The sequence below is a fragment of the Diorhabda carinulata genome, chromosome 4, assembly GCF_026250575.1.
Source record: "Diorhabda carinulata isolate Delta chromosome 4, icDioCari1.1, whole genome shotgun sequence".
NCBI classification, from domain to species: domain Eukaryota; kingdom Metazoa; phylum Arthropoda; class Insecta; order Coleoptera; family Chrysomelidae; genus Diorhabda; species Diorhabda carinulata.
Window position 1 is genome coordinate 4,084,706 of NC_079463.1, and position 12,712 is coordinate 4,097,417.

At 32.6% G+C, this 12,712-nt stretch overlaps 1 protein-coding gene across 1 annotated transcript in view; it reads left to right on the forward strand.

The window, feature by feature from the left end:
- Positions 1-4,977: 4,977 nt before the first annotated feature.
- The window catches only part of LOC130892887 (homeobox protein caupolican), a 43,848-nt gene continuing 36,113 nt past the window's right edge, over positions 4,978-12,712 (forward strand). Inside the window, exon 1 of the mRNA XM_057798571.1 lies at positions 4,978-5,856. Coding sequence (XP_057654554.1) covers positions 5,818-5,856 — 39 coding nt within the window. The 5' untranslated portion in view covers positions 4,978-5,817. The remainder of the gene's footprint in view (positions 5,857-12,712) is intronic.

Consider the following 12,712-nt stretch of genomic DNA (forward strand, 5'->3'; position numbering starts at 1 on the left):
TCGATATCCGACTTAAATCGGATTCGGTTCGATTTGGAACTCCAAATAGTGTGGACACAGCTTAAACTCATGCGACTACAAACAATCTTTTTACAAATTATTGAATGAACACATTTTCATCAGTTTACCCTACCTTTCATCAATACATAAATGATAATCAAATACTATTTCCTCCCATTTCATTGTTACTCAGGGCCGGATTAAGCTAGGGGCTTGGGGAGGTCCAAGAGTGCCCCACCATTTGGAAATTATTCAGTATGTTTTGATGTGTTGGTACCACAAATCTAACGTATTGATATTATTTTTTTAATTTTTTCACACAAAAGTGGGCCCCGTCATTATCTTAGCTCCGGGCCTTGTAAATCTTAATCCGGCCCTGTTGTTACTTAAAAGAAATACAAAAAATCGTTTTCATCTGACAACACTGTCTATCTATGATCCTCTTCAAATGTAAATAATAATAAGAGAGAACGATATCCCCTCTTCAATGCTCCTTTTTCCCCACCATCTACTTTGCACTGACGGAATTATCGGTGACTGTATCGTGCTGCCACTCATTTTAACGGATGCTTCAGGAACTTATTTATTAATGGGTAAACAGATTGAAAAATCGAGGTTCATATAGTATAGGGTAACGGTTGTTACTACCATTTGTAATCAGTTTTATATCACCAACTATTTCACCATTATTGATTGGCAATATTCTTTTCTTGAATTTCATTCTAATTGTTTGAAAGATTTCGAATTTTGCGAATTTATTTGAGTATTATATTAATTATTTTAAAGTTTATACTATCCTTTATAAAATTCGTCAAATTTTATTATTTTTTTTTTATTCTCTAATCTCTACTTTTGAAGGTAATAATCATGTATTTACATTTGACATTAAATCTACAGGGTGTGCACAAATTGCAAAAGATTAATAGGAATATTTTGACCAATTTATTTTCAACTTACTTTTTAGGAATTTTAGTTGAGAAACACGTCAACTTTTATCTTATTTAACAAGTAAATAACATCTAGTTTCGAAGATATTAAACACTACAAACCCCAGTTCATTCATACTCTAAGACCCGAAGATTTTAATGAAAGGTTTGGATTTTGTGGTTGGTTCCAAGGGGAACTAGAAGATAATCAATATATGGAACGGTGCATACTTTTTTCGGACGAAGCAACGTTTACTTCTAATGGGAAAGTTAGCTCACAACATTGCCGACCAACTGTCGAGACCAATATTAAAACAAATGTATGGTGTAGAATATTAAAAGACAGAATAGTTGGACTTTTTTTTCTCAGGAATATTATGAATTCTGAACGTTACTTTGAATGATAAAATTTCCGATTTTATTGATAACCTACTAATAATTGAAAGACAACGTATATGGTAGGTACCAACATGATGAGGCACCATGTCATAGTAATAGAAATGTTCGATAATATCCACTACAAACCTTTAATGGACGAGTATTTGGAAGACTTGTGGAATTTGCTTGGCTTGCAAGATTTCCAGACCTGAACCCACTAGACTTCTTTTTGTGGGGATAACAGAACATTCGACAATATTGATAATTTGGAAAGAACAATTCAGGACGCATGTAACGAAATTATTCCGGCTTTTATTAGAAATATAATAAAAGCATTTTCTAAAAGAACTGTTAAATGCTTAGAAATAAACGACGGACAAGTTAAAACGGATTTTTCTTGTTCGTGCACATAAAGTTTGATGATATGTTTCCGAAATAAATAATTCTAATTACGTATTGGTTTATTTGAGATAATTCTTAACAAATAAAGTCAAAGTTTATCAATTTTGCAATTAGATAATGAGTGAAGTAATCAGTAATTGCACTTTAACGTTATTCTTAATTCTTATCGACACCTTAAAATTACATTCGATATTTGTACAATACGGAAGAATAATTTGTAAATATAACAATTGTTTTAAGTAGTATGATCTAATTGCATATTAAAACATAGTTTTTATAATTAAAGTTTTCGATATTGTAAAAAATAACTTGTATCAATATCATATTTTTTGACAAACCTCGTATACGATTTAAAAAATTGACATCTGACATTTGCGTTTTAGGTTATGGGCCATGAGGAATTTTTAAAAAAAATAACTTTTTTTCGCAACATTACAAATATTACAGGGTTTTATAATAAAAATTATTCTACATTCGTATGCTCCCCTTCAATATACTCCCCTACCCTCACCACACCCCTTTCCGTACGGTTTTTCCGTTGATGGAAGCAGTTCTGGAAGTCTTCTTTGGTGAGAGCCTTTAGGAGGTCTGCTGTTTTTTGCTTTATCGCTTCCACCGACTCAAATCGGGTCTCTTTCAAAGCAGATTTCATCTTCCGAAACAAAAAAAAGTCGCTTCAAAGATAGTTCGTTATGGGTAGGTGTATTGGCCTGGTACAAAATCCACGAGTTGTTCTCACAGTGTTGCCAAAACTGACAAATAGTAAGTCTGGTTCTTGTTTTTTACCCCACCCGTCTAGGGCGGCCTCTAGACGCACAGTCTGTTATTTAATAACCAGACCTCGTATTGAATATGCGATTCGTAGACGTAGCCCTCTCTGAAATCAATCATCAGAATTGCGAAAAATGTTGAATTTGATATTTTCAAATGGTTTCGCGAGTATTTCTTGGATTCTTTATTACTCAACGGTTCTACATTGTATATAAATCTCCAAACAAATGATTTATACTTACAATAAAACCTACAATTTTATTATAGAATGTAGTTGATAAAGAAGGTTCATAAAAATATGGTATTGAGGAAAATATTATAGAATATAAAAATTACAATATAAACAAATAATAAACTAGGTTCTCACCGCAATGTAAAATTAAGCCACTTCGAAAGTGATAATAATATAAAAACACAAGCGACTAAAAACTTGAAATTGATAATTTCTGTAGGAATATTTTCCATATTTATTTTCTGTTTAATTTCTCGTCCAAACGAGAATTTTGGCTTACAGAATGCTCAGAGTTTCAATTTCTTAATCTAAAAAGAGAAGAATTATGAACTGGAGACAATAATTGGCTACAGAAACCTGAAGCCGTTAAAAAGAGACGTATCAGTATATGCAGACGATACAGTAATCGTAGTAGATACGTTTAATAAAATAGGAGAAAAAGATAAAAACAATAGAAGACCTAAAAATGGAAGAGATGGTAGTACATCAAAGACAGAAAATGTGAAAAATTTGATGATGAAAGGATAAAGAATGGACTTACCATATTTGGATACCTGGGAATCAATTTTCAGAGAAGATCGAAAAATAGATATGGAGGTAGAGCAACATAATTTTCTAGAAAAAAGTACTAGGCAAAGAGGCCTAGTAAGAAAACCAAGAGGAGCGAAGGACTTGAGAGAAGAAGAAAAGGAATACCTGGGAAAATATGGCAACAACAAACAGCACAGGAAGGAGGAAGAAAGGAGAAAACAATATAGCCAATGAATGAAGTAAAGGAATGTGTGGAAAGCATGAATAAAAGGAGAATAGAAACTAAAAGCCCAATACCCTGACGCTAGCAAGGGCAGTCACATAATGAAAAGTTTCTACATGTGTTCAACATAACTAGTTTTCTGCATACAATTTTTAGAATGTTAAGTTTTGAGTAAAGCGTTTATTTAATAGGATTCTATGTTGTTAAATTATATAAAACAAGCTGAATGTAAACTTTCTTAGCAAAATTGAGACTAAGTTCGATTTGTGTACATTAATTTGCAGTTTTGGAATATTTGTTGTGCATTTTTTTAAATAAAAAGTTCCCTTTGTAACTTTAGAACGTATGATGATTATCATAGTTTCATTACGAACGGTAGAAATGGAAGGAGGATAGTTATGGTGGTGATTTGGAGGTTAACTTTTTTATCTTTTCATGATCTGACATATACTCTTCGTAGAAATTTTGAAATATACCAGTGACCAACGATTAAGACTCAATGTTGAACTAGTGCCACATATTAACTCATGCGAAACATGCGTTTCTACTCTACAAGAGAACATTTAATTGTTTTAAAACGTCCTTGTCACGAATTTCTTCCTCGTTTTTTGTCATTCCACAATAAAATCCTGAAACCACTGAAAGACTCCGGTGTAGTGTGTAGAAATTCAAGGTATCCACTTCAAACATTTACAACTAAATTTTTCTACATCTCAATTTTTGTCTTACGTCATGTTTGATTGTGTTTGAATACATCCTGTAAGTAAATAATTATAATTTATGGTGATTTTCATTAGAATGTCTCTTTATGGCGAACGGTTTCCTTGACATGTAGAACGATCTTAAAATCTACATATTTCCTAAGCCATAACTTTTTGTTGAAAAATAGATTGAAACATCTATTAGGTGTCTTTACATTGTACACGTTGTCCCTTTAAAAGTTAACCATTGGAATGAGCCGCCACTGGCCTTCAGATAGTAGTGTAGAATTATTTCATGTCATCCATTAAAAATTCATACTGTTAGAATGTACAATTTAGATAATAATACTTAAATATAAGTTCTGATTTAGAAACTTTAAAGATCTATAACTCAGAAACGAGGGGTCGTATGAGGAAATTACTTTATATACTCCCGAATTTTTTTTATCGAGTCCCCGTATTGATAAAAATTGAAATTTTTTTCTTTGTTTTTCATAAGAGACCTAAAATAAAAGAAATTTTACAAGAAAAATAAAAATAGAGTCATAAGAAGTGGGATTTTAATATATTAATATGTTGTTGGAATGTATGTTTGTCCTGAATACGATCCTGCTAGTATAAAACTATTTTAGTCCTTCGATATGTTAATTCGTGAGGCTTTTATTGTTAAATAATTTGCTATTATCAATTTGAATGAAGATTACGTTGAAACAAAAGTCACAAGAGTGGTAATAGTGTATTAGGTAAGGGGATCGCAAAGGGGAGGAGAGGGAAGGAGCGACATCGGACCCCGTGTCTGATCATCTGACAGCTACAAACAGAGAGCGCATCGGGCGAGTAGCGCGGAGTGTAAAGCACATCGAGTATAGTAAGAGAAGTGTGTATAAAAGAAAAAGGAAAGGCGGAAAATAACGTTACGGTGGTCGGACCGTGTCTGTAGGTGCGAACAGGGTACGCGGTTAGCTGTGTACACGCGGCCGATCCATCACGCGGCCCCATTGGGCGAGACGAGGGGGCGGGGCGAGGCGGTACCGGTGACTCGCCCTCCGAGGGGAAAAATGCCGCGCGGGAGGGGACGGAAAAAGAAGTAGGGCGCATTTTTAGTGGTGGTGGATCAATCGGTCCGTCGAGGGGAGGCCGCAAAAATGTATCTCAGAAAGAGCGACACAGTCCCCGGAGAAAAGTTGCCCGAACCCCGCCACTCGCGACTATTTTTTTACGGATCGCCGCGACTACTGCGCTTGTGTTGTGTGATCGCGACAATTTGTCGCCGTTAAAAGAATTCCGTGACATCAGTAGTCGCGTTCTGTCGGTTGCAAAAACAGGACTCGTTAGAAACGCTCTGACCACAGAAGAGGCCCCCTCTCGCCTCCCCTCTACTCCGTTCCACCCACTGGGCACATTCGCAAAAATCGGCGGGCAGCCAGAAAGAAGTGCTCGGCCGACAACAACCGCAATTATCACCTGGTGCACCGCAAGTTTCGGCCGCTACCGAATTACATTACATTACGCTCGGCCACGTGGCTAGTGAAAAGTGATAAAATAAAAAAATAAAAAACATTCGCATAGTGAAATCGTGCGGGTGTGCTGGAAGCCATGCTTCCTTCGACGACGACGACGACTCAGTGAGTGCAGCAGGGACTGGGACACACCATGTCCCAGTTTGGTTTCCGAGCATCGCCGAATACACAGGTACTGTACAGTTTCACTTGTACTTTGTCCCAGTACCGAATCACTTACAAACAAGGATAATTCCATAACGGTCCTGCGCCTTTACGTCGCTACGTCCTTACGAGATGTTACTACCCCCTTGTGTCCTATATCTAACCACTTGCATGTTTCTCCTGCTATTTCGGAAATCCCCACCGTCATTATTTACTTGATACATATACAAAATAAGTTGTCACATAACTTTCTTGTTGGTATCAACAACTTCCTTATATCATTTACCTTCTTCAATATATGAAAATTCTTCGTTGACGAAACCTCACTTTTATATTCGATGTATTAGTTGATAATTTTTCTGCTTCTAATTTCCTTTTTATTCATTAAATCTACTGAATTGAATTAAATACCACCAATCAATAGAAACCTATCATATTATAACATGAAGTCCTACATTTCAACTTTTCTAACAAAATACTTTAAAGCTATCAATGGTTGTTTCTAATATGGAAACCAACTATGAAATGGATAATTTATTGTGAATGTCACCATATAAAAATGACTTTTTGAAAATTATTCTCCTCTAATATGACAGTTAAATATATTAAATTCGCTTCTTACATTGTTAGAAAATTTCTTAATTATTATTGAACAGAACAATTCAGGTTTTGGTACAAAGAATTCATCTCCTATCTAAACTAAAATATCAGGTAATAATTATGCTATATACAACTTGCGTATTCCATATAAAAATTATCAATATAATTATTTCCAAAATATCTAAGTTGAAGTAGATACCTCAAAAGGTTAAATATTCACTATTATTTTTCATTTGGTACGAAATTTAACATTGTATAAATTTATTAAAATTTATTAAAATTCCACTGTCAAATTATCTAAATGAGGACGACAATTAGATTGACATAATTATGCTATTGATGTTAATAAATAATTTTGTAAACAACAAACTTCAATTGTTTCGAAATTAAAATATTTATTATATACATTTTACAATAATAAATTAAAATTTTCCAAGTTCTACACTCAGTACTACAAAACAAAATAATTTTATTCTCAAAACATTTCGTGTATTAGAACAATCACCAGAATTCTGATGAGTTACGACAAGAAAATCAGTTAGATTTGGAGTGAATTTTGTCTGCATTTAAATTTGGAGGACCGCAATACAAGTGAAATAAGCCGCCTCCGTAATATCTATCTATTTACTATGAATAATTTGGCTTGGATTTACAGTATTATCAATTATTCAAATTAGTACCATAATCAATTATAAATCTTCGTGGTTTACAAATTTGTAAGTAACTTACAGGGTTGATTTATTTATTTTCTTCCCACTCGATAGTGAAAGTGAAAAATGGGTCATCAAAACATAAAACAAATCACCTATGACCTAATTCATGATCCATTCTTTTTCTACAAAACGGTTGCTATCATAAATGTTGAGTAATTTCCTGTTTATGACCGTTTCTTTCCATTTTTCGTTACCTCTGTATATAAAGTGAAATATAAAGTTTGTTCTTTAGCTGGTGTTGTAGATTGTGATTTTCTTAGTAATATACTTCAGCTTCTTGAAACAATAATGATAATGTTTGTCGTTCGATATGAATCCATTCAACTATTTACTCTAAAAGCAAAATTCTTCAATCAGTTTATGGCAAATGCGTTCTTTCAATATTCTGATAGGCTTTTCTATGTCCTAAACCTCAATCTGACGGTCGTACTTTATCATTTTTTGAACTCTAAATCAGTCAAGCTGATTCGACCACGTTTCTACCCAAAATTTTATTGTTGTCAATGATGGTACAATTTCTAACTAATCTAAGAACAACAGCACGATGCCAAATTTTCCCATTTACAGAAGAATCTTTCTAAGACTCCTTTCCATGATTTTCAAATAGAAACTAAGCGTTTAAAATGGATGAAATTTTAGTGAAAATAAAGTGCTGAAATTCGCAGGTGGAGATTGAAACTTTTTCAGACGAACCTCGTATAATAGAGGACCTAATATGGATCGTTGTTGTACACACATATTTACATTTGAAAAATCGAGATTTATTGTTTATATCTTATTATACATAAACAGTAACAACAAGTATGATATAATGAAATAATAGAAGGAAAAATCGAGGAAAAACGTGGACCTGGTTGTAGACAACATTCATGGTTAAAAAACATACGTGTTTGGACCGATATGAATACATCATCATTAATTCGCACCACTCAGAACCGAAATTGTCGCCAACCTTCATTAAATGGAGATGGCACTTGAAGAATATATATTCGGAATCTTTCAAATGCGCATGATTTGCTTAGAATATGTTCAGAACTTGAATTCTTCCACGGAGCATGCGCCGGACTAAAATTACTAATTAGAACTTTAGAAACATTTAAATTTTTGTATTTAGTTCTAATCTGGTACGATTTAATATTGATGTCTCAAGTAAAATGATTCAAGATTCGAATATCCGAATGTAAAATTTCAAAAAATATTTGAAATTCCGGAAATCTGATGATAATTTTAATACTCACAAGAGGTGTAGGTATTGATTTTGATTTTTCCATCTCGAAAATTAAGATAATGGGGAATTATATTTGAATACGAAGGCAGTGATGAATCAGTTTCAAATTCCTTCCAACAGCTTTCTATTTTTGATTACTTGAGCATGCGACTTCCTTGAGAAATATTTACCTTATTATCTGAGTGTCTTTCAATATCCTACTAATTCTGTACGAATTTCATAACATTCCTAATGAAAATCTGCATGGACTGAAATAGCCAACTAAAATCTTAGATACTATAGTCAATAATGATCATTCTCTGTTTTACAACTTTTACTTATTTCTTTACGATATTGAGAATTTCTGTAATAGTTGGTATGGGTTCAGCTGAAAGTTAAAAACTATTAAAAACTAGTAAATAATAGGCAGGCTCACAGATTTGGTCATCATCTGTATCGATTTCTATGGAAAAAATGATTTCATCGAAATTATTGACAAAACAGCTTCCAAGAAAACCAGGAAATTTAATCCCTAGTTAATAATTAGGTCAAGGTAGTCTGTTAAAGGACTGATTCATATAGATACTTTTCATTCCATAAGTTTTTGTTGTTATTGGATTGTACTATTTGAGAGAATTACATTTTTTTAGAGTCTCAATACATTTCCAGTATTATAACATGTCTTACTGAACAATAAACTTTTATCATCGTCATCATTGAGTAATACTAAAATGAAACATTCTCAAGAGGGAGTCGCATTAAGACTTTGCTTTGCCATCGACTTCCTAAGATCTCGGAGACAAGAAATTACTGTTAATACAGATTTTAGTGATTCTTTTGAATTGATTATAGCAAATGTCATGTAAGGAATAGAGGCATTAATGTTTTTTTTCCAATTTATTTCTATCTGAACTATAGGTACATACGGAAATGGTCCTGGCCCAACAAAGAAAACAAAAAAATTTTAGAAAAAAATATATTTACTTTTCAGCGTCTTATTCTGTGCCAACATCACCTCGTTATTGTTGGAAAATTTTTGACCACCGAGCCATTTTTTCAAGTTTTAGAACAAAAAATAGTCCGAGGAGGATGAATCTAGCGAATGGGCTGTATGATGTAGCAACTCAAACTTTAATTCATTAATTTTGACCATTGCAATAACGGTTGTGTGAGCTGGTGCGTTGTCTTGATGAAACAGCACTTTCTTAACCAAATTCTTCCGTTTATTACTGATTTCTTCGCTCAAACGTTGCAATAAGTTCCCATAATATTCGCTGTTGATAGTTTTCCCTTTTTCAAGATAGTCAATGACAATTATTCCACGCGCATCTCAAAAAACAAACTCCATGACCTTGCCTGCAGATGGAACGATCTCTGTTTTCTTTGGAGCCGGTTCTCCCTTTTCAGTCCGTTGTTTTGATTGTTCTTTTGATTTGGATGTGAACTGATGGACCCACGTTTCGTCCACAGTTATGAAATTGCCAAACACTCGATAGAAACAACTTCACGAAGCTGCTTTTATTTCATTGTCAACAAACGCGGCATCCATCTTGCACACAGCTTTCGATTTTCCAGATTTTCAGTTAAAACGAGTTTTTTCACACTTTTTGAAATGCCTACCAGCGCACTTTCGGTCGATGATCATCCACTACCTCTTTTTGTATTTTCTTCAACATTTCTGTTGCGTCTTCTGGTTTTCGCGAGACGTACGGTCTCTTTTAAACTCGGCAGTGAGGTCAGAATGGTTCACCAAATCCGTTGAGTATTCAATATTTTTGCGATAAATATTAATATGCCCAGCTACTATAAGATTGACACAAATATTGTATTTCATCTTGAATTATCTCAATTATTTATTCCTAACTATCTTTTCTAAGCCCTAACATTTTCTTTCCACAAATAAAACGCTTTGAAACGTCGTTAAAAAATTGTCAAACCAAAATAAAATCTTGTTAATTTGTTAAAAAAAGTTTGTAAATTATTTCTTGGTAACGAATTTTCCCTCAGCCACGGCATCAAAATTTTCTGAAAAAATTTGGACCTCGAAAAAATTTAAAGAAATAATTTGAGCTCTAGGGAGTTAATAAGTGATAACTTTTTTTATTTATAAATAAAAATAACATAAGAATTAAAACTTGTCCTTATCTGAAAATCTTAATTATACAGAAAATAATAGAATTAATTATCAATATTTATACGTATTTGAATTATTAAAACACGGTCTTTTTTTTTCATTTTTCTCACAAAACAAACACTTCAATTAACAATAAGAATATTAAATATGCATACGCATAAATACATAAATATTAATAGTTATCATAAATCTAAGACACAGGAAGTACTACGTAAACGTATTCAGTGATACTTGAAGAAAAAAAAAACGACTTCAGGTGAAACTTGAGACAAACAACAGCTGCTCGACATTTTACCTTTTGGAAAAATTAATTGCATTCTAAATGTAATTTAATGTGTTTATAATTGATTTTATGCACACTTTAAGTTTATTGGTTAGTTGTAACAATATGACGACGGCTCTATTATTAATTGCGACCATATTAGGGACTTTTTATTAGGAGATATAAAAGAAATATTTTTTTCACGTTCGTTTTGAATCAGACAGGAAATACTTCTCATAAAATTATTTTCAGTAACTAAAATTATTGACCAAGAGTTTGGGAAACGTTTAGTCAAAAAAATATTTATATTTTCGATATCCACTACATCAATACACGTGTTTCTGTAATCAGATTATCATCTTCAGGAACTCGAGGTAAACACTTTCATTCATTGTACAATGTACACAAAAATTAAAAGATAAGGGATATTATATTGAAAGTAAGAAAAAGTTTTTTAGCCATAAATTTAGTTTATTACAATCTGGTTAGCGGTGACCAATTGGCAATTTAATTTTCAACTTAAACTAATACAGTTTGAAATTTAAAACTAAGGTATACCAATCAGCGTTCTGCATTAAAGTTAAACGTGCCTGCTCAAGCTCTTATAATAATAAACTGGCATAGAGGGTTTGATCCTCTTAAGTCTTCTTCCTTCTCTAGTATTGTTAAGCAGCTAGCTGGCTAATTTCTCTATGGTCTGGTCAACAGTGTTCATTTCCAGGTCCCTATGAAGGTCACTATTCACCCAGGGACATCTACTATGTTCTGCAGTGCTTTGTTTGGAATTTTTGCATGATTGCTAAGCTGCTAATTTTGGATCTCCATAGTTGGATACCAAAAGCCATATATGTTTAAGTATCTGGTTATTAAGCTTATTATATAGATACCAAGTGGAGTTTCTTTTAAATAGAAAGTAAATTTTCATATATTTCAGTACAAATTTTTCTTTTCTTTTAACATGCATTTTCCATCGAAGTTTGGCATCTAAGGTGAAACCTGTTTGAATGTGGAATGAGGTTATTATTTACTCTGATACTTATATTTTCTATCTTCTTCGTTGTCATATATTTGATGCACAGCTTTTTATATCTTGTTTGTATGAATTGTCTTTCAACTCTGGAGTATCGCATGTATACAGTTAGTATAGTAAAGGTCGTTGATTACTTCCTTGTGGTACTCCATCCTTGATTTCTATAACATCGGAATAAACTTTATGGATTTTAAAACTTAAATATAAAATTTCCCACCTTGTAGGACAGAAAATTTCGTTAAAAGATAAACCGTAGCGTCATAAGGAAAATTACAATTTATATTTTAAAAACAACCTGTAAATACGATAATAACTTTATTTATTTAATTTTATTAGCCTGTATCTCACTAACAAACAGTTGTAGAATAAGAAAAATGTTTGTTGTAAACGTTTCAAGTAAATCTCGGTAATATTTTCTATTATTATTATTATATCTAATATTTTCTATTATTATTATTATATCTAATATTTAAGTATCTATAAACATGTTAAAACATAACAATTAATAGTTCATTGATTTAAAATGCTGAATCAAAACAATATGGAGTGTTTACAAAACATATGAAGTAGCTTGATAGTGAAGTAAAACGAATCGATCCTATTAATACTTGTTATCGAACTTCCTTTACCAACAATAAAAAGTCTATTTAACTTATTGTCACGCTAATACTGACACGATATACAAGAACACCCGTGTTGTTTGATGATAAAATATGAATAATCAATATTTACGCTAAGCAATTAGTTTTAATTTCAATAAACAAAAGGCAAGACAAGGCTAAGCGAGGTGGGTCGATAAATAAGTTTCTTTCTTTATCTACACTTTGGCAGGTTGTTAATTTGTCGCTTTTAATTTAAAATTATATGTTAATTATGAAAAGGGTGTTGCCGGTTTTCAGAATCTAAATTTTAGACCGAGTAGTCAACAAATTCTTGCA